The sequence below is a fragment of the Ascaphus truei genome, chromosome 9 (genome assembly GCF_040206685.1).
Source record: "Ascaphus truei isolate aAscTru1 chromosome 9, aAscTru1.hap1, whole genome shotgun sequence".
Classification (NCBI taxonomy): Eukaryota; Metazoa; Chordata; class Amphibia; order Anura; family Ascaphidae; genus Ascaphus; species Ascaphus truei.
Window position 1 is genome coordinate 15090534 of NC_134491.1, and position 20233 is coordinate 15110766.

Below are 20233 nucleotides of genomic sequence, written 5' to 3' on the forward strand. Positions count from 1 at the left end.
CAGTTAGATGTGACTTTGGGGGACAGACTCATATCGCAATCCAATAATCTGTACGCATATCGGCCGTATATTGAAACAATTCTGAACTATAGCACCGATGCATTATCCACGCAGTTTACCACCGGTTTATTTTACAAGGATACAGCCGGGCAACACCAAACCCGCACAGTGGGGGGTGATAACCAGGGCTTTACAAAACGCGCCCAAATGACAGAGCGTGGTGAAGCCGTAGAATTACTAGGTCATCTACATAGCGATATATTTTTTTAAGAGAAGCTTATACTGAACGGTCTGGACTTAAAAATGAAACTCACTAGAAATAAAGATACATTTTGTTTAATGTCTGCTGAGGCTGAGCCGTTTAAGATTCAAATTCTAAACGTATCGCTGTTTGTCAAAAGGGTGCAAATTGCGCCGGCAGTACGCATAGGTCATGCGCAGGGGCTTTTAAACGGCAACGCAAAATACACTATCGACCGTGTGGGGATGAAAATTTATAGCATCGCGGTCGGAAGCCGCGTATGCAATCTAGAAAACCTGTTTTTGGGTCAGTTACCCAGACTGGTCATTGTAGGATTCGCTGATAATGACGCGCTTTCTGGTGCTTACGATAAAAAAAACCTTCGTTTCAAACACAACCATGTGAATTTTGCAGCCCTGTATTTAGACGGCGAACAAATACCGACAAAACCGTTTCAACCAGACTTTGAGAATGCTAATTCTATTAGAGAATATATGGCATTGGTACAAATCGCCGGTAAACAAAATGCAGACGCGGGTTTTCTCATTAATCGTGAAGAGTATGTTGAGGGGTACACGCTGTTTGCGTTTGATTTGTCACCAGATCAGGAGCGCGGTGGACACTTCTCACTAATTCGCAATGGAAACCTGAGGGCTGAAATACGCTTTTCAAGGGCACTGGATAGAACTGTTAATATTATTGTGTACGGCGTTTTTGATAACGTTATTGAGATAAACCAGAGAAGGGAGGTGTTATATGACTTTCTCTGAATAAAAAAGAATGAATACCGTTCAAATAACGCAGCTTTTAAGCGCCAATCGATACACCTGAGGAATGTTTCAAGGCGTTTACCCCTGCGATTTATTATCCCGTCGCGCGCTGACAAGTGCACCCCCTGGCTTCATCATAAATACACATCCTCATAATGGGCCTGGTGAACACTGGTTGGCGATTTTTTTTTTATACAGAAGGTTCTGGACATTTTTTCGACTCATACGGATTATCACCAAAAAGTGAGCTCTTTCCTAAAGAAATTTTACAATTTTTAAATACGAACGTGAAACGCATAACGTTTCAGAACGCACAATTGCAAGATACTTTGTCATCTGTCTGTGGTGAATTTTGTATTTTTTTCATTCGTCATATGTGTAAAGGTTTAACATTTGAAGATGTCTTAAAAAGTTTCACTAATGATTTTAAAAAAAAAATGACCGCATAGTGGCTAGTTTTGTGAGAAAGCGTATGCGCCATTTAAAACGGCGATATGTACACATTGACTGTTTACAGAATTGTGTGGCCTGTTATAAAAATATATAATGCCATTTTTAAAAAAACATGTGCCTGATGTGTACTGTGTAATAAAAGCCTAACTATATTATACAACGCCAACAATGCCTCGGTTTATTTTTATTTTTATGGTCTTTTACCGCACTTTGATAATATAGATAAGTTAGAGCAAATATATATATATATATATATATAATAAACCAGAAGTGTTGCCTATAAGCAATCCTTATAATAATTAAAACTTTTAAACAAAGAACAAGACAGACCCAAGAGGAGTGGTCAGACACACTACCCCCTGAAGGTGGAGCTACAAAATGTTAGCCTCCAAGAAAAAAAGCTATTTAAGAGGATGCTTTGACAATCTTCTGTCTCTAATCCCTTGCTCTTGAGTTCCGGCTTGTCCTGTCTGATCCTAGCAGTACTCTGAATATAACGGCCATGGTGAGTAAACATAATATTTATTGTATTGTTTTATTCATGTCTGTCTTTTCAAAATAACAGATAATTTATTTATTTTTCTAAAAAGTTGCACATGTGATAATATAGTACAGCCTATAGCGGCTAAGGCCGTAATATATTATTTTATGTTGTGTTGTTGAATGTATTTTATTGGCATTGAATGTATTTTTATTTCATTTTAATGACACTGAATGTATTTTTATGTAGTCTTTATGTAATACATTGCCTTTTTTTAATTAGACTATGTCAGGAAAATGTCATGAGATATTGGGTATTTTTAATCCCTCTGGGGCTTAAGGGGTTAATGAGCTACAGTTTTAGGAAAATACAAAATGCTGAGTCTGAAACAGGTCAGAACTGTTTCTTTGAACTGCTCTGAATTTCAAAGGGATTTACTTGGGGAGGGGGGTCCGTGTGGATGGCCCACTCAAGGTGTCAATTGAATTAATCAAGGTCTACAGACAGGGTTGGGGGAGAACAGCTTCAAGGTATTTTGTAGAAGGGGTGGGCTCATGAAGGGGCCCTAAGAAAGAATGGTACTTAAGTCTGGGCCAGGTTGTAAAACAGGAGATCTGACCAGGGGCATGCTTGGAAAGCATGGCAGACCTCATCTTCTGAACCAGTGCCTCTCTGGGAAAAATCCATAGCATGTGGTAATGTACTGTATAGGATTTTCTGTTTTACCCCTTTTATTTTAAGAAGCTGCTCTGTCTTATATTGTAATTGTATGTTTATTTTGTAATACCTTTTCTGTAATTCAAGCACTGTATTTTTCTATATATTAAACCATTTGATAAGTAATGCTTTGGGCTCTGAATGAACTTTGTGCACGCTGGAGAGAATAACTTGCTAAATTCAGGCACATGTTACTACAACTGATTGTGTGTTAGAGTGCATAGTTTTTCCTATAATAAACAGGGACCTGAGGCCCTGGCGGATATTTTAGTCTAAGATCTTTTATCATATCTGCATAACCTCAGATGGTGGCAGTGGATAGATATGATGTGCAATTGAGTAGGGGTTAATACTAACTCGCTCGTTCCTTGCAGAGGAGAAAGGGGGTTTGCTAGAGAAGCCTTTGTGTATTAACCCTGGTTGCATATCTAAAGTCATGTGCTCACTTGTGTGCTGTTCGTGGCGGTGGTATATTGGGACGGCTTGGGGGAGAGATACAACTCATTTGAGGGACCCCTGAGTGGGTGAAGAGTGGGGCAGCTTGCGGGTTGTGTATTGATCCTTGATCCTGTAAGAGGGGATACTGTCCATTTGACGGACCTTTGCGGAGGTGAAGAGTGGGTGCGCTTGCGAGCGTCGGTATTAACCCTTGTCCTGTATGCAGGTCGCGTGCTAGCAGGGGGTCGTACGTGACAGACTATATTGAGTGTATTGTTTTATTCATATATGCTTCACAAATTAGCATTTAATGTATTTATTTTTCTAAAAAGTGGCCCCGGTGATAATATAGTATCGCCTAGTGCACCTAAAACCGTAATATAATATTTTATATCATGATATTTAGTGTATTTTAATGGCATTGAATGTATTTTTATTTCGTTTTTTTATTAGACTATATTGAATGTGTTTTAATGACAATATTTAAAGGCCTAGAATTGATTATACTTTATAATACATGCAGGCTGACCGCTTCCAAACAAATATTGACGAAAATACACACGGGAGTTCCACAGCGGCAGACCAAGAATGTAAGAATCTACAGAGACCGCTTTAGACTGTGCTATTTATTATGCTAACATACTAAACGCTTAGGCGGTTTTTATACGTTTTTAGAAAATATATATATATTTTTGTTGTTGTAATTTTTTGTCATTTTCTTTCATGTAGTTTTGGCTGCTGCACTTAAGGCCGAGCGGGTGGCTAATGACGCTTATATGCCCCTATATGCAGATCTAGAAAGGCGAGGTGGAAAACAGGTCACCGCTGGTGCGTATTTATATAAAATCGGATGCAAATACTTTTTTACTTTTAAAGTCGCCTGTGTACATGAATAACCGCCGTATGCGGGCTTTTATGTCGTACAGAACCAACCAAGGCGGGGACGGAAAACCGTGTACGCACTGGCAAGCGTTCGACCAAACAACACTCAACAAGCCCTGAATCAGCCATAATGACAAATCAAAAACGGGGTATGTATTACAATGTATCGCTGTTATATTTAAAACTAACACTATAGACCTGTTTTGAACTTATTTAAAACTTTATAGATTACGGCTGTAATTATATATCTAAGTTGGCTAAGAGTGTTTCTATTCATTTATTACACTTTTTTTTATAGCCAACAATAGGGGCATGCAGCCACAATAATTTTGTATCTATTTTTTATTTTTAAATGCTGCTGTCTATTATAAACCTTTTTAATACTGAGGATATTGTTCATAGCTTCAAAACAACACCGGTACCAAAACGTTAGATGCCCAAAAGTCGCCGCTGAAATGCAAAGCCAGAACAAGAAACCACAGGCCCCACAACCTGAAAAGCCTGGTGAGTATATTGTGTCGTTGAGACATTCAAGAAGCGATATACGTGGTGTTGTGTAATGTAGTACTACCATAGCGCCTCAAGATGGCCGGCCTTTACTCTATTAATGAAATGAGCTGACAGTATTTTTTTGTTGTTGTTTTTAGCCTCAAAGAAGACCATAAGACACCCCACTAGACGTATTCCTGACAACTGTAACTCAGCACACGACAATGAACAACCCAACACATCAAAAGCGTCGTACGGTATAAAGCGACCAACAACAACAACTGTTACTGTTACCATCGAACCACCCCCAGCTACAACGTTGAATTCCCCAACTGTACAGGATGATATAATTTTTCGTGCCACAGGCGGTGAGTCAGCACGCATAAACACAACACATGTATCAGGCCGGCAACAAGCCACGTGGGAAAATATATTGCGTAGAATTGACTATGGCAGACGCCCACGTGTAAATGACCCTGATGCTGCACAGTCACCAAGTAAAAGACAAAGAGTTCCTTTACAGGGCATTGCACCGGTCACAAACAGTAAAAGCCAATGGTTTCCTTTACAGGACATTACGACTGTCACAAACAATGATCATGTGTCACATAAAGTGCTGTCAGTTAACTGCACGACGATTAATGACATTGATACACCACATTATTGGCGATGGTTCTACAATCACTTTGTTTTTTGGATAGATTTAAACCAGCTTATAGAACAGGTAATAAGCGACTTGAAAACCTTGATATTTGTGAAGGAGCATGAACGCGATTTAGAGCGCGTGAAAGCCTTGTTATTAAGACTTCGCCGTTCAAGTGAGACATTTCACACGGGTGTAATGCTACTAAAGGGGGATTTAAGTGCCAACAACCAAAACATAAAACACGGCGTAATAATAGCAGCACAGCGTACTGACAATACACATCCGAATGCCACGACAACTATGTGTATAGAGGACGAATCTGACATTGAGCGACGGGGGTGCGCTGAATACATTTTTTGGGGGAATGTAAAGCTGTCTATCAAAGCATTCATGCGTGAACTGTATTCTTATAGTTGGGAGCCTCATGGCGAACGCAAAATGTGTATGGAGCCGGAGTTCAAACTAAAACTTGAACGTTTAACGACTGTATTTAGCACCGGTGCCCAATTACTAACCAACTACACTGTGATCCTGAGGTTCAGAAAAAGATTGTGGTACAACAGGCTGGGATTGTCCAGAATAAACAGTACTGGCAGATTGAGACGCGTCCTCTACAGAAAACACAAGTGTGTGTACACAAAACGACAGCTGACCAACGCATTCACTACCCTACCCTTTGGTTACTAATTATAAATCTGTAATGGATATCAGGCTTCAACACCCTTTCTCGTGCATTTTAGCCGGACCGTCAAATTCAGGGAAAAGCTATTTTGTTAAACAGATTTTGCAACATTCTAGCACTCACGTGTCACACCGGCCTGATAATATCGTATGGTTTTATGCATGCTGGCAAAATCTTTATGATGAACTGTTAAGCACTATGCCCCACATTAGATTTATTGAGGGTATACCCGCTACATTTAATGACGATGCTCTTTTTCCCCCTGGTAAAGTGAATTTGACAATCGTTGATGACTTGATGGAAGCCGCCAGTGAGAGCTCTGAAATTGAAAAAGCATTCACCAAGTATGTGCATCACAGAAACCTCAGTATCATGTACCTCGTACAAAATGTTTTTTGCCAGGGTAAAAAAAGCAGAACCATAAATTTAAACACTAAATATATGGTTCTTTTTAAAAATCCAAGGGATAAATTACAAATTAACACCTTAGCGCGTCAAATGAATCCTGGTAAATCACATTTCTTTTTAGAGGCTTTTGAAGATGCCACACGGTCCCCCTATGGTTTTTTGTTAGTAGATTTAAGAGCCACGACCCCTGATGAGTACCGCTTAAGAACCGGTATCTTTCCGCCTGACAGCCCCATGTCTATGTTTAAAAAAAAAAAAAAAACACTTCTAAAAGAGAGAATTATCTGTAAATTGTCATATCATATTCCTTTTCAAATTTTTTCGCGCCGGTTTGTATAATGAATAGACATCTTGATCTGAAAGATAAGTTTTGACCGTTGCATTTGAAATAACGTATTTTTGTGCTGCATTATTTAAACTCTGTATGGCGCCAAAGGAACCCGGCGTTTTCGGCGTGTAATATATTTTTCGTAATTGTGCATCCGTTTTTTTTGATCTTGTATGTCTGTGCATTCTTTAATAGTGTTTCATAAATCAATATAATGTTTCTATGACTATTTTTGCACCTCTGATATTTCCTTTTCTGTGAATCTACAGTCTGTGGTCCTTCCCGCATCTGTTTAAAGCGTTACTGATAACCTGTTGAACCTCACATAAGGTATCACTCAGGCTAACCAACCTGTGAAAATAATCAGGCTTAATGTTTTGTTTCTCCTGATAAGCCTATCAATCAGTAATTATTCACAGTGCCGGAATAATGATATATCAACACACGACACGTCTGTTCTCAATTATCACCGCATGTGTTTGTCTGTCCTGCCATTGTGCCCCCTCTGCCAATGAGTCTGTTGTTTCAACTGCTATGACCTCTTTTCATAGTATTTTTTTAATACCTTATTTACTTTTTTTTTTACTTGTAAATACGCCTTGTATTTAATTTATGCTTGAAACTGTTGCATCTTTTAAAAATAAATAAATATTTTTGACTATTATACACTTGTGCTTTTTATTTTTATGTAGCCCTGTTGCGGCTAACACACGTACAGACTATATACAAATAAAAAATATATAAAAAGAGTTTATTCTCTTAAAGCAGTATTCTGTCTGAATGTAAATAAATGCTATGCCCTCTTTTCATTGTCTTTTGACATTTTCTGACATGCGCACTGCGTTATTTCAGAATAAACATGTCCAGACTTGCCCGTATGAAAAAAAACATGTCCGGGCATGTCCCAAACGCCTATAAACATGCCCGGGCATGCCCCGCGTATGTATACGCCCCCTCCAATCTACGTCAGCAGTACGCACCAATCACAAAAAAAGAATAAAAAATACACATCATAATAAAAAATTAAAATTGGCGCAGGGGGCGTCAACCACATTTTTTTGGCGTAGGGTGTCAACCGCGGGTTTTGAGCGTAGGGGGCGTCAACCTAAAAAAAAATTGGTGCAGGGGGCGGGGCCAGATACGGAAGGGGCGGGACACGTGGGCGGGGTTTTTTTTTTTGTCAAAGGGGCGGGGCTTAGGGCAAAAGGGGCGGGGCACCTGTCAAAAAAGTTTGGCATAATGTATGCCTCCCTACTACTAAGGTTAACTGAGTGTTTATAGCTCTTTGTTCCATGTTCCCGCCTTTTCAGGCACCATTTTGCAGAGTCCCTGGAATCCATACGTCGGAACATCCCCTCTGTTTCTTCCTCCCATCCTACACCTCTTCCTAACTCTCCTCCTGCCTTTCTTGACTCTTTTTCCACTGTCTCAGAGGAGGATGTGTCGCTGTTGATCGCCTCTTCTCCCTCTACCACTTGCCCTCTTGACCCCATTCCCTCCCATCTCCTAAAACCTCTTGCTCCTACTATAATCCTTACACTCACACACATTTTTAACTCCTCCCTCTGCTCAGGAACCTTTCCATCCTCCTTCAAACATGCAACAGTCATACCATTACTCGAAAACAGCAAGCTTGACCCTACCTGTCTTTCTAACTATCGTCCTGTCTCCCTCCTGCCTTTTGCCTCTAAACTCCTTGAACGTCTTGTATTTTCTCGCTTGCTCCATTTTCTCAACACCTGTTCTCTCCTAGACCCTCTACAATCTGGCTTCCGCACTGCTCACTCCATGGAAACAGCCCTCACTAAAATAACTGACGACCTCCATGCTGCCAAAGACAGAGGTCATTACACTCTGCTCATATTACTCGACCTCTCTGCAGCATTTGTCACCATGGACCACCCTCTTCTCCTTCACATTCTCCATACTCTTGGCATTCGGAACAAAGCTCTATCCTGGATCTAATCCTACCTCTCCCATCGTACTTTCAGTGTCTCTTCTGTTAACACCTCCGCCTCCTCTATTGATCTCTCTGTGGGGGTACCCCAGGGCTCTGTCCTGGGACCTCTTCTCTTTTCTCTGTATACACTCTCTCTAGGTGACCTAATAACATCTTTTGGGTTTAATTATCACCTCTATGCTGACGACACGCAAATATAATTTTCAACACCCGACCTTACACCTGCTGTACAAACCAAAGTTTCTGAATGTCTCTATGCTATATCATCCTGGATGGCCCTCCGCCGCCTTAAACTCAACATGGCTAAAACAGAGCTCCTCATACTTCCTCCCAAACCTGGCCCTACTACCTCCTTCCACATTACTGTTGGAACTACGATCATTCACCCAGTAGCCCAAGCACGCTGCCTAGGGATCACACTCGACTCCTCTCTCACATTCGCCCCTCACATTCAAAACATTTCTAAAACCTGTTGCTTTTTCCTCCGCAATATAACTTAAGATACGCCCTTTCCTCTGTTGCTCGACTGCTAAAACTCTGACTCAGGCCCTCATTCTCTCCCGCCTTGATTACTGTAACCTGCTGTCCGGCCTTCCTGCCTCTCACCTGTCTCCCCTACAACCTATCCTAAACACTGCTGCCAGAATCACTCTACTCTTTCCGAGATCTGTCTCAGCATCTCCCCTCATGAAATCCCTCTCCTGGCTTCCGATCAAATCCCGCATCTCACACTCCATTCTTGTCCTCACTTTTAAAGCTTTACATTCTTCTGCCCCTCCTTACATCTCAGCCCTAATTTCTCGGTATGCACCAGTATGCACTCTTGCGTTCTTCTCAAGGATGTCTTCTTTCTACCCCCTTTGTATCTAAAGCCCTCTCCCGCCTTAAACCTTTTTCACTGACTGCCCCACACCTCTGGAATGCCCTTCCCCTCAGTACCCGACAAGCACCCTCTCTATCCACCTTTAAGACCCAACTTATGACACACTTGCTTAAAGAAGCATATGAATAGCACTGTGGATAATACTGGACACATGATACATAAAGCTTGGCCCCCTGCAGATGCACTTACCAGTAACTCCCTCCTACTGTCTCTGTACGTTCTCCCTACCTACCAATTAGACTTTAAGCTCCTCGGAGCAGGGACTCCTCTTCCTTAATGTCTAAAGCACGTATTCCCATGATCTGTTATTTATATTATCTGATATTTATGTGATTACTACGTGTATTACTGCTGTGAAGCGCTATGTACATTAATGGCGCTATATAAATAAAGACATACAATACAGTCCCATAGGTCGCCATTGGGGCTCCATGTATTCCAATGGCAGAAGTAGCGGTTTTGGACCTGTTTCCAGCGACGACCAGCAGGTGGCGTCCGAGAGGAGGAGCGGCAGTTTCCCATTGTAAGTCAATGGGGCCATTGACTTCAATGGGGATTAATCGACGCTGGCCTCGAGGAACAGGTTCGCAGCCATCCAAACCGCAGACCGCAAAAGCGGATACAATGTCTTTGAAAAGAGTTTAATCACTTCGGTCAAGTTCAATGACAATTGGCGTGGGAATCTTAGGTTCTAAGGCACTTGGGAATAAAATTATTTTTGCCCCTAGCCCCTAGGAACCCCCACACACGACCCACACCGGGTCCGGGAATGAGGGACCCCCGTAAAGGGTCGAGCGGAGAAGGAGGGTCGCGCCATTGACTTTAATGGCGGAGCGGAGGCCCCATTGAATCCAATGGCGGCGTGCGCCCATGCATTGTCTGGCGGCGCCGGCCATTGATTCCAATGGGGAAAAGCCACGTGGCTGTAAAACGGCTAAGTGTGAAATGATGAAAAATGTAAGTCCATATCTACGGTTCTGGAAGGCCCAGAGGGCTGGGATTTGGGTGGCATGTAGCCAAGGTTCCGGCATTAATGCATGGCCATTCCCAACCCTCTCCGACCAACCAGAAGGAGTGTGGGCAAATGTAAAGATTTGTGGTTTTTCCCATAGACTTCAATGGCGGCGGTTCCCCATTGAAAGTCTATGGCGGGGAACCCCATTGACTGCAACGGCGGAGTTGCTCCATTGAAGCCTATGGCGGCAGAGCCCATTGTTTTCAATGGAGAACAAGTGAAAAGCAGAGATTCATTTTTAAAGCGACGAATCCTGTATTTGAAAAAGTGTTTTAAAGTGCATTTATGTATCTCCGGTTCTGGGGGTCGTAGAGAGCTGAAACTTGGCCAATATGTAGAGTCACTGTCGGCATTAAAAACTGGCAGGTTTCGACCCACTGAGCCCAACAGAACGGAACCTATTAATATGTGAAGATATTAAGCTGTGAATAGTATTTTGGATATTGTATGAGGATGCAGAGCCCATCTGCTATGCTAATAGGTCAAGGGGGGCAGACAGATAGTTTAGCATAAGCCCTCGGATCAAAGGTTAACCGCCCTGAGTGTTTACACTAGGGCAAAGAACAAAAGGCCTGAGTGGTCTGTAAGTGTCACAGTTCACACTTGCAGGGAAGCTAGAATCTACTTCAAATAGATTCCCTTAGCCAGCTAGGCGCCTTTAGTTCAAGGTATAGAAAGGAAAACTGTATAAAAACCAGGCTCAGTCTAAGCCTAGTGTCTTTCGTGTCTTTGTGATTTTGAAGATTGCTGTATGAACTGCCAGTCCATCTTAAGTAAGTGTCTATTTTTTGTCTGTTATTTGTATATCATGTGTGTTCACTTTTTCAACGAATAAACTATATTTATTTATATCTCAGTCGTGTTCAGTTCAACCCAGGTATTTTTGGTGTATATTATATCTTGTCATAAAGTTACCGTGACAAGCTCTATAATAAACTGGTGGCAGCAGTGGGATTGAACTGAACCTGTATTACCGTGTACTGCGGGACTCGGTAATACAGTTGGAACTCAAGGTGAATTGCACTGCCAACAAACGGGCCACAATAAAGCCGGTGCCCGGACCGTGCGCGGTTGGGCGAAGAAGCCCCTCAGGGACAGCGTTCCAGAGCTGCGGAAAAGATGACCGCGTTAACGGCATCCTCCGATGGCTCCCGCCCAGCCGTGGTGACAATCCTTCGCGGGATGTCCCCTGGAGAACCTGGCTGGGCTGCATCGGCAACAGCAGCGGAGAGCGGCGGCCATCCATCTGGTCCCGGCGGAGAACCGGCGGCGGCGGAGAAGAAGCCGCCATTCCGGCATCCTGCCGGCCGCAATTTTATTTGGGGGGAGGGTTGGGGTGTGCGGGAGGTGGGTGTTTCACATTGTTTGGCGGAGTCGGCGATTCCCAGCGATGACCGGAGCCCCACGATCCACGCTGGTGACCCTGAACCAACGCCGGGTGCTGTTGCGGCAGCTACCGGGGCTCGCCCGTGGCGGCAGCGGTGGAAGAGCCACGATTCCGGGAACGTGCCGGAGCCCTTTCTGAGTTGGGGGAGGGACAGGGATTGCGGGAGGGGGTTATTTTATCTGGTTTGAATGGAGCCGTGTTTCTCCACGAGGACCTGGGACCCTTGTCCTGCACCATTGTACCTGTGCTAAACCCGGGAGCTGTTGCGGCAGTTGCCCGTTGCTTCCCGGCTAAACTGATGCCGGCGGCGGCCACTCCAGTCCCCCTGCAATTGGGACCAACGAAGGCGGTGGTCTCTGCGGAGACCAGCGAGGTAAACCAGACCCAGTCGCAGACTGACCCTGACTTTTTTTTTTCCTATGACTGTACCCTGTTGTTTCACTATAAGGGTGACCGGGGGGGTGGCAGGAGATAGGGGTACCAGGAGAGGGGAAGGAAGGGCAACTTGTAGGGCAGCTAGGCTTCCCCATTACACTGGCAGAGCATCAAGGGGACTCTCAGTTAAGAGCCCCACTGTTGCAGCCTTGCTATGAGCTGGAGGTATCAGGGGTTGTGGCACAGTTAGACCACCCCAGGGTTACCTACCGGCCAGGAGCTAAGGTGGGTGCATCTGCACCAGCAACTCTGAGCTCACCTCCGGTAATGGGGGCACAGCTTCAGGGAGAGGGGCTAGCCCCGTTAGCACCTAGCTCTAGGGTAGGACTGCCTGGGAGAGGGTTGGGTGGGCCAGTGGGAACCGGGGAGGGAAGGCAGCAAGTGTTCTGACTTTGCCAGAGTGACCTCCCTGACAGATTCCCCAGGGTTCCCAGAGGTGGTGCTGTGGGTAGGTAGGCAGCCAGGAGTAGTAGCCAGAGCTAGGGGGGTACAGCAGAGGGTTCTGTCCCCAGGGCAGCCAAGGGTAGCTACAGGGAGGAAGGGCAGCACAGTGGAGGGGAGAGGAGTGATGCTGGCCCTCGCAGCAGTGGTGGTAGCAGGTGCTTGTTTCCTGGCCTTCAGTTTTGAGAGGGCAGGGGCAAAGCATCTGGGTACCAGGACCCCCAGTACAGGATACTGGGAGATTGCCTTGTCCCAGGAGGCACAGGAGAGGGTAGGAGTCAGCACCCCAGGTGGTTTCTGGATTCCAGAAGTGATGCCACTCGGGGTGGGGACTGCCCTAGAGCCAGGGAGAAGAGGCAAGGGTATAGCGGAGCAGCCACAGGTGGGCACAGGGCCAGAGCAGGTAGGGTGCCTACAGGATAGTGACATAGCTCTTTCCCAGACTTGGTTGACAGGAAAGCGACAGTCTGTGCTTGATAGCTGGTCTCTCACTGGTGCAGAGACATGCCAGTCTCTGGGCAGTATGCAGCCTGGTCTGGTGCAACCATCTACAGTCAAGCCATACGATACAACCGGATATGCTCCGACACAGCAGACAGAGACCAGCGGATTAAAGCCTTGAGATCAGATTTTATAAACCGTGGATATAACCACAGAATTGTAGACCAGCAAATTCACAAAGCCAGCAGAATACCAAGAAGTGATCTCCTTGAATACAAACAGAAGGAGACAAGCGACAGGGTACCTTTGGTGGTCACATATAACCCACACCTAGGAGCCCTATGCAAGATCGCAAGGGAACTACAACCCATCCTCCAGGAAGATACAAGACTGCAACAGGTCTTCCCTGAAGCACCCTTATTATCATACAGACAACCCCATAATCTCAAGAATATTATGGTGAGGAGTAAAGTATTCAGCAGCACAACTGAATGCGGGAAGAAACCATGCCAGGACCCAAGATGCAAAACATGCGCAATGCTCTACACAGCGGACACAATACAAATACCACACAGGAATCGGGAATACAAAATCAGAGGAAGGTTCACCTGTTCCTCCAGCAATGTCGTGTACCTCATCATGTAGGAAAGACTTGCTGATCACTTCCACAATCACAATTATCAGTGCCTAAATACTATATAAGGTTCAGCTACAGGCGCTCAATAACAAACAAAAAGAGTGTAAATATGTCCCCTGATTGACCCCAAAGTAGTTGAAATACAACCTTAGGGTCCAATCATTTGAAATTTGAGTCCAAAAACAGTCCAGACTGCTGAAAAAATCCAGGAGGGTGCTGCTTTCTCAGATGGAAGTACTAACCCAGTACTTCAGTGATAACTGCAAAGGATGAGAAGAAAAGAAAGCGCACACTTCCTGGTGCAAATAAAGTTTTACTAGGTTAAAATCACCGGATAGTGGATGTGTGAAAAAGGCGCTACTGCGCATGACAGAAGTCCAAACAGGTCCCGGATGGTACAAAAAGCTTTATTGACACGACATCACACTTGGGGCTACACCACGATCTCCTCCTCTACGCGTTTCACCCTATCTCCAAGGGTGAAACGCGTAGAGGAGGAGATCGTGGTGTAGCCCCAAGTGTGATGTCGTGTCAATAAAGCTTTTTGTACCATCCGGGACCTGTTTGGACTTCTGTCATGCGCAGTAGCGCCTTTTTCACACATCCACTATTCGCATCCATTGAAGGCAGCACGCAGATACTGGAGGAGAGGCGCGAGCAGGACCCAGACCGGAGTGGAGAACCAAGGTAAGAGTTTTATACTTTTTTTTACCTCTCCACACACTCCGGTCACCCTAGGGTCTGTTATTTGCTCCCTCATACCCAGATACATGGCGGATTGACACCTTTGGTGCTCTTACTGTTGGGCTGAAGCGCAGGACAGCATTTTTTCTATTTAAAATCACCGGATGTTTGTGAGTGTATTGTTGATTGATTTTTTTCTGTGATTTTAACCTAGTAAAACTTTATTTGCACCAGGAAGTGTGCGCTTTCTTTTCTTCTCGTACCTCATCATGTGCATGAAATGCCCAGGGGGCTGCTACTACATAGGTGAGACGGGGCAGGGGCTAAACAAGCGAATGAACCTGCATCGCCACAGCATCACACGCGGAACAAGAGACAGTCCTGTTGGCGAACATTTCTCTGACTCTGGCCATAAGATGAACGATCTGAGGGTGGCCATACTCAAAGGTAATCTTAAAACACTGAAAGAGAGAAGGTTGCATGAATACAAATTTATGCAACTGTTCGGGACACTTAGCGGTGGCCTAAACAGAGATCGAAATTTTATGAGTCATTACTGACACAAGTGAACTCTCTTCCCATGAGCGCTAAAGGCCATGTCTGTAAATACTGTGCTATATGTATGCACACACAGCTGTCTCTTACACATACAAATACTCCTTGTTTTTCCATCCCTATACACCAATAAGGACCACATAGTATCCACACACACTTTTAGTTATGCTACAATCTCTCACATTTCCACACCTACCCACACCATTTATACTAACTCCCACTCCACACACACCTTTTGTATAGCACTGTATACACTGTGGGCTCTCCATTCACTTATATTCACACAGATACACATACACACTCTTACATCACTAACTTTCAGGAACCATTTAACACCTCTAGCCATAAATCCCATCCACACACGTTGGAGGGACAAGCACAGATAACATTCCAAGAGACACTGTTTTTAAGTAAACCCTTTGCTTGCTTCATTCATTGTAACATCGCCGGAAGAAGAGATTGTATTGTATTGTATATCTTTATTTATATAGCGCCATTAATGTACATAGCGCTTCACAGTAGTAATACATGTGGTAATCGAATAAATACAAAGGGAAAGGGGAGGGGTAGTTCCCACTTGTGATGCTAACCAGGAGTAGACAATTGTTTTATTCATAATGTGTAAACATCTTCATTGCATGAGACAGTTCATAAGACCCAGGATTCCAAATAGTCCAACATTTAACACACTCCCATAAACTTGCCACTAGCCTGTGTAGGTAGATCTTATGTGGTGGTCTGGGTTTTCAGTGTGTGGGACCGATCATGTCATGGAACAGGAATACCCCTGTCTGCACTTCTGTCTCACCCCCCCTTTGTCCTTGCAGCCCTGCTTGTCAGCCTGCTTAGTGGCAGCTGTATGTGTTTGGTTCTACATGCAAATCCAATGCTTGTGTGATAATACAGAGCCAGTTCCCCCTTCCCAGCAGTTTGCTGCATTAAGATGCTACATTTTGCTACATGTTGCAGCTTCTCCAGGCACTCCTGTGAGTTGCCATGGCAGCCCCAGCCTTTCTCCCAAATGGGTTAGTCTGCTGTCTCCCCCTCTGTTCTGCCCACAGATGGTCTGTCCCCAGACTATCTCACCACCCAGCATACACTGCTTATTCCTTTTCCACCATTTCCCTGGATTCGTGAGTACCTCTCTGTAACCCCTGTAATGGTGCTGAAGGAGAATCTTTTCACCTCCCTTGATCACTGAGCACACACAGAGACACCTACACCTCTACACAAGAGACTGTACCTTATCCTGTTTTCCCTCAAAAAAACTAAGAAAAGAAACAGATCTTGTCGTGCTTAGGAAAGAGGGCGAGTTGGCACTATCTGAGCTAAGTCATAACCACGTGATCCTCTAGCTTCCAGAATAGTGAAAAGATTATCGTGTGCCTTACGGACACTTACAGGAGCTGCTACTCCAGACTCCATGATACACAGAGCAGCCTCTACAGCAGTACATGCAAGCAGCATACACAGCTATTCAGAGCAGCCTCTACTACAGTACAAGCAAGCAGCTTACACAGCAAATACAGAGCAGCCTCTGCAACTGCACACAGCCTGCAGCTTTCACAGACTACCAGTAGCTCAAACTGCACAGCAGCCTTGCAACAAACAGTGCTTCTCTCACAATACCTAACTGCCTTTTTCTCTGTCTGAGTCCACCCGCTGCTCAGCCCCACAGTGAGGAGCCACCTTCCGACCTACCCCTACGCACGTTCCCACGGCCAGCGCCATCAAGGGCCACGCCACTGGACACCCGCCAGGACACGGGTCAGCGCCAATGGACACCTGTGAGTACAGCTACCCCTACGCTGCACGCTGCAGGACACCGCTCGGCATCATCTGAGACAGACGCCCATCGCTGACAAGGTAAAAGACCGCACGCCACACGCACTGGCAAAAGGCCTACACACACCTACAGTATGGCAGAACTCAGAGCCTCACCAGACATCACGCAGGAAAGCGATCTCTCAGACACAGAGACTGCTGCGCATCTGCAACAGGCGCAGGCAGGCGCAAGGCCTAAACGGACCGTCACACTGACACAAAAGGCCTGCGAAAAATATGAGACTGACATTGAAGCACACCGCGAAAGGTTAGAGAAGGCCTGGGAGGACACTGGTCGTGAAATATGTAACGTTGCAAGCACTAGTGATCAGGAGAAACAAATTAGGCAAGCTATAGCCCAATTGAGGTCAAGTCACAAACGTTACCAAATGCTGTCACAAACATATCTCGCCTACCTAAAAAGAATTAACACAGAGGAAAGCCTCAGCGAACGCGACCAGCAGGAGGCAACTGACCTGGAGCGTGACGGCTTCGTGCAGACCACTATTACTGAGGCCGAAGACCAGAGAAAGGACCTTTTGCTGGAAACTGCATCACAGCGCTCCAGCACATCCAGACACTCATCAAGGTCTGCAAAATCAGCGCAATCCAACGTGTCCAGCGCAAGCGCGAGCGCTACCAAGGCGCGAGCCACTGCGGAGGCCGCACGTGCCAGGGCCGAATATGGTCGGAGAGAGGCAGCCGTAAGGGCAGAAAGAGCGCGCATAGAAGAGGAGGAGCAGAATGCTGCCAATGCCGCTGCCGCTGCTACCGCCGCCGCTGCCAATGCCGTCGCCGCTGCTACCACCGCCGCTGCCAATGCCGGCGCCGCTGCTACCGCCGCCGCTGCCAAAGCCGCCGCTGCGCGTAAAAAGGCCGAATTGGACGCGGATCTAGAAGCTTTAAGCAAAGAGGAGGACGCCGCTGCCGCCATAGCTGAAGTCCTAGAAGCAGCCGCGAGACAGGACGGCGGGGAGCTACCGTACAGACGGATAGCCTCAGAGGATCCAGCCCAACGCACTGAAGACTACGTAAGGAGCCTCTTCAGTGCAAACACCAGCGCACCATCCCAACACGGATGGAGCGACTCCACAGACACCGACACCGAAGACTCGCTAGGACCACGAGGAGAAGACGCTGCTCCATCAATGGCACATGCTGCCTGGGATAGGCACAGCCGCAACAGTGATCCACACGCCAGCGCGCACACGGATGCACTACAACAGGCTCGCAATCCAGGTACACCCACGCGGGAGAAAACAGCCCCTCACACTGGCCAGCAGCCATCACGCGTCCACGCCAAGGAAGAGGCGACCGCACAGACCGTCCCAGCAACTACCTCAGAACGGGACAAACGCGCCGATGCCTCAGGTCTGACAGACATAGCCAAGTACATGATCCGGCGCGACTTGGTGCACGCAGGACTCATCAGCTTTGACGACCGCCCTGAGAACTACTGGACGTGGAAGTTCACGTTCAAGGACGCAATCAACAGCTTGGACTTCTCAGCGAGGGAAGAGCTCAACCTGTTAGTCAAGTTCCTGGGGAACGTATCCAGGGAGCAAGCGCAGAGACTTCGGGCGGCAAACGCGCACCAACCCCAAGTAGGTCTTGATCTAGTGTGGGAAAGGCTGGAAGAGTCCTACGGCAGCCCCGAAGCGGTCGAGGATTCGCTCTTCAAAAGAATCGACAGCGTCCCCAGGATCACAACTAAAGACTACTCGAAGATACGAGAGCTCGGGGACCTGCTGCAAGAAATGGAGTTCGTGAGGAAAGACCATTCCTTAATAGGTCTCAACGCCCTAGACTCAGCTCGTGGAGTGAGACCCATCCTGGAGAAGCTACTCTACAACCTCCAAGAAAAATGGATCTCACAAGGCTCCAAATACAAAAGGGAGAAGCAAGTCGCCTTCTCCCCATTCTCATTCTTCGTGAGCTTCATCCACGAAGCGGCAAGGACAAGGAACGATCCCAGTTTCATCTTAGGTGCGCAAACCACACACAGAGCAAGCAGCCTGAGGAATGAGAGACCCGTGACGAGATACGGTAACACCCAAACACCCATCTCGGTCCACAGGACGGACGTGCCTCCCACGACCCAAACTACCCCCGATCAGTCGGTCGCCGGAGACAAGGAACCAAGGGACCCAAACAAGGAATGTCCCAGACACAAGAAGCCACACCCACTGCTTTTGGTTCAGGATGAAGTCCCTAGAGGAACGCAAGAGGTTACTTGGAGAATTCAGAGTTTGCTTCAGGTGCTGCGGTTCCACGACTCACCTAGCCAGGGACTGTAAAGAAGAGATCAAATGCACAGTGTGCGAAAGCGACAAGCACGTGACATCGTCACACCCAGAGGCGTTGACACTCCACCAACTCCACAACCCATCCTCCGTAGCGGAGCATGGCGGGGAGAAAGAGGAAGGAGAGCCAACATCCGTCACATCTCAGCGCACTGAGGTTTGCGGAAAAGAAGGTGACAAAATGTCCTGCTCCAAAATATGCCTTGTCGCGGTGCACCCCCAGGGACAACCTGAGAAGGCTATTCGGATGAACGCAATCCTCGACGACCAAAGCAACAGATCATTGGCGAAGACGGAGTTCTTCAACCTATTCAACTTACAGGACAATGCCTCACCCTACACCCTCAGAACCTGTGCAGGGTCAACTGAGTCAACAGGGAGAAGAGCAAGCGGTTACGTCATATGTTCAGTGGATAACAGAGTGAAAATAGCTCTCCCCACACTCATCGAGTGTAACCACATGGCCACAAACAGGGACGAGATTCCCACACCAGACGTGGCACGCCATTACCCCCACCTCAAAGGAATAGCCAACCACATCCGGCCGGTAGAACAAGGCGCCAAGATCTTGCTGCTGCTCGGCAGGGACATCATGAGGGTACATAAAGTCCGTAAACAGCATAACGGACCCCACAATGCACCATACGCCCAAAGACTTGACCTAGGATGGGTGATAGTGGGCAACGCGTGCACCAACAGAGAGCACGGGCAAGACTATGTTGACGCCCGCAGAACGGTGGTAACAGAATGTGGACACACATCTCTCTCTGAACCATGTCTTGGCCATCCCCAAGTGACCAAAGGGCCAAGTGAAGAGAAAAGACAAGGTCACACCCCTGAGATCAACAAAAACATCCTCACATCGGAGGAATGTGACAATGGCCTGGGATGCTCAGCAGTCCAGACAGCTAAAGACGATGAGTCGACTCCACCAAGGGATGGAAGTGACCTCCCAAAGGTGACCGACAAAGGGATCGCCCAAATGGCAATAAACAATCAAACAGTCCTCTCGCGAGCAATGGCACGACTAAGGCGTACAGTTGTTCCTCTCCACAGAGTGTCAAGCGACAAAGCAGCCGGCTGCCACGGCTGGCGTAGCCGCAAAAGATTGCGCTCTACAGGTGAAGCCGCAG

The 20233-nt window shown here is 46.4% G+C and overlaps 1 protein-coding gene across 1 annotated transcript; it reads left to right on the plus strand.

Moving 5' to 3' along the window:
- The first annotated feature begins 1911 nt into the window (after positions 1-1911).
- LOC142502247 (uncharacterized) lies at positions 1912-7145 on the plus strand. The gene is made up of 6 exons (XM_075613089.1): positions 1912-1969; positions 3624-3690; positions 3830-3928; positions 4027-4131; positions 4385-4486; positions 4630-7145. The coding sequence occupies exons 1-6, from the start codon at positions 1967-1969 to the stop codon at positions 5802-5804; spliced, it is 1551 nt and encodes a 516-aa protein (XP_075469204.1). The 5' UTR covers positions 1912-1966; the 3' UTR covers positions 5805-7145.
- Positions 7146-20233: the final 13088 nt, after the last annotated feature.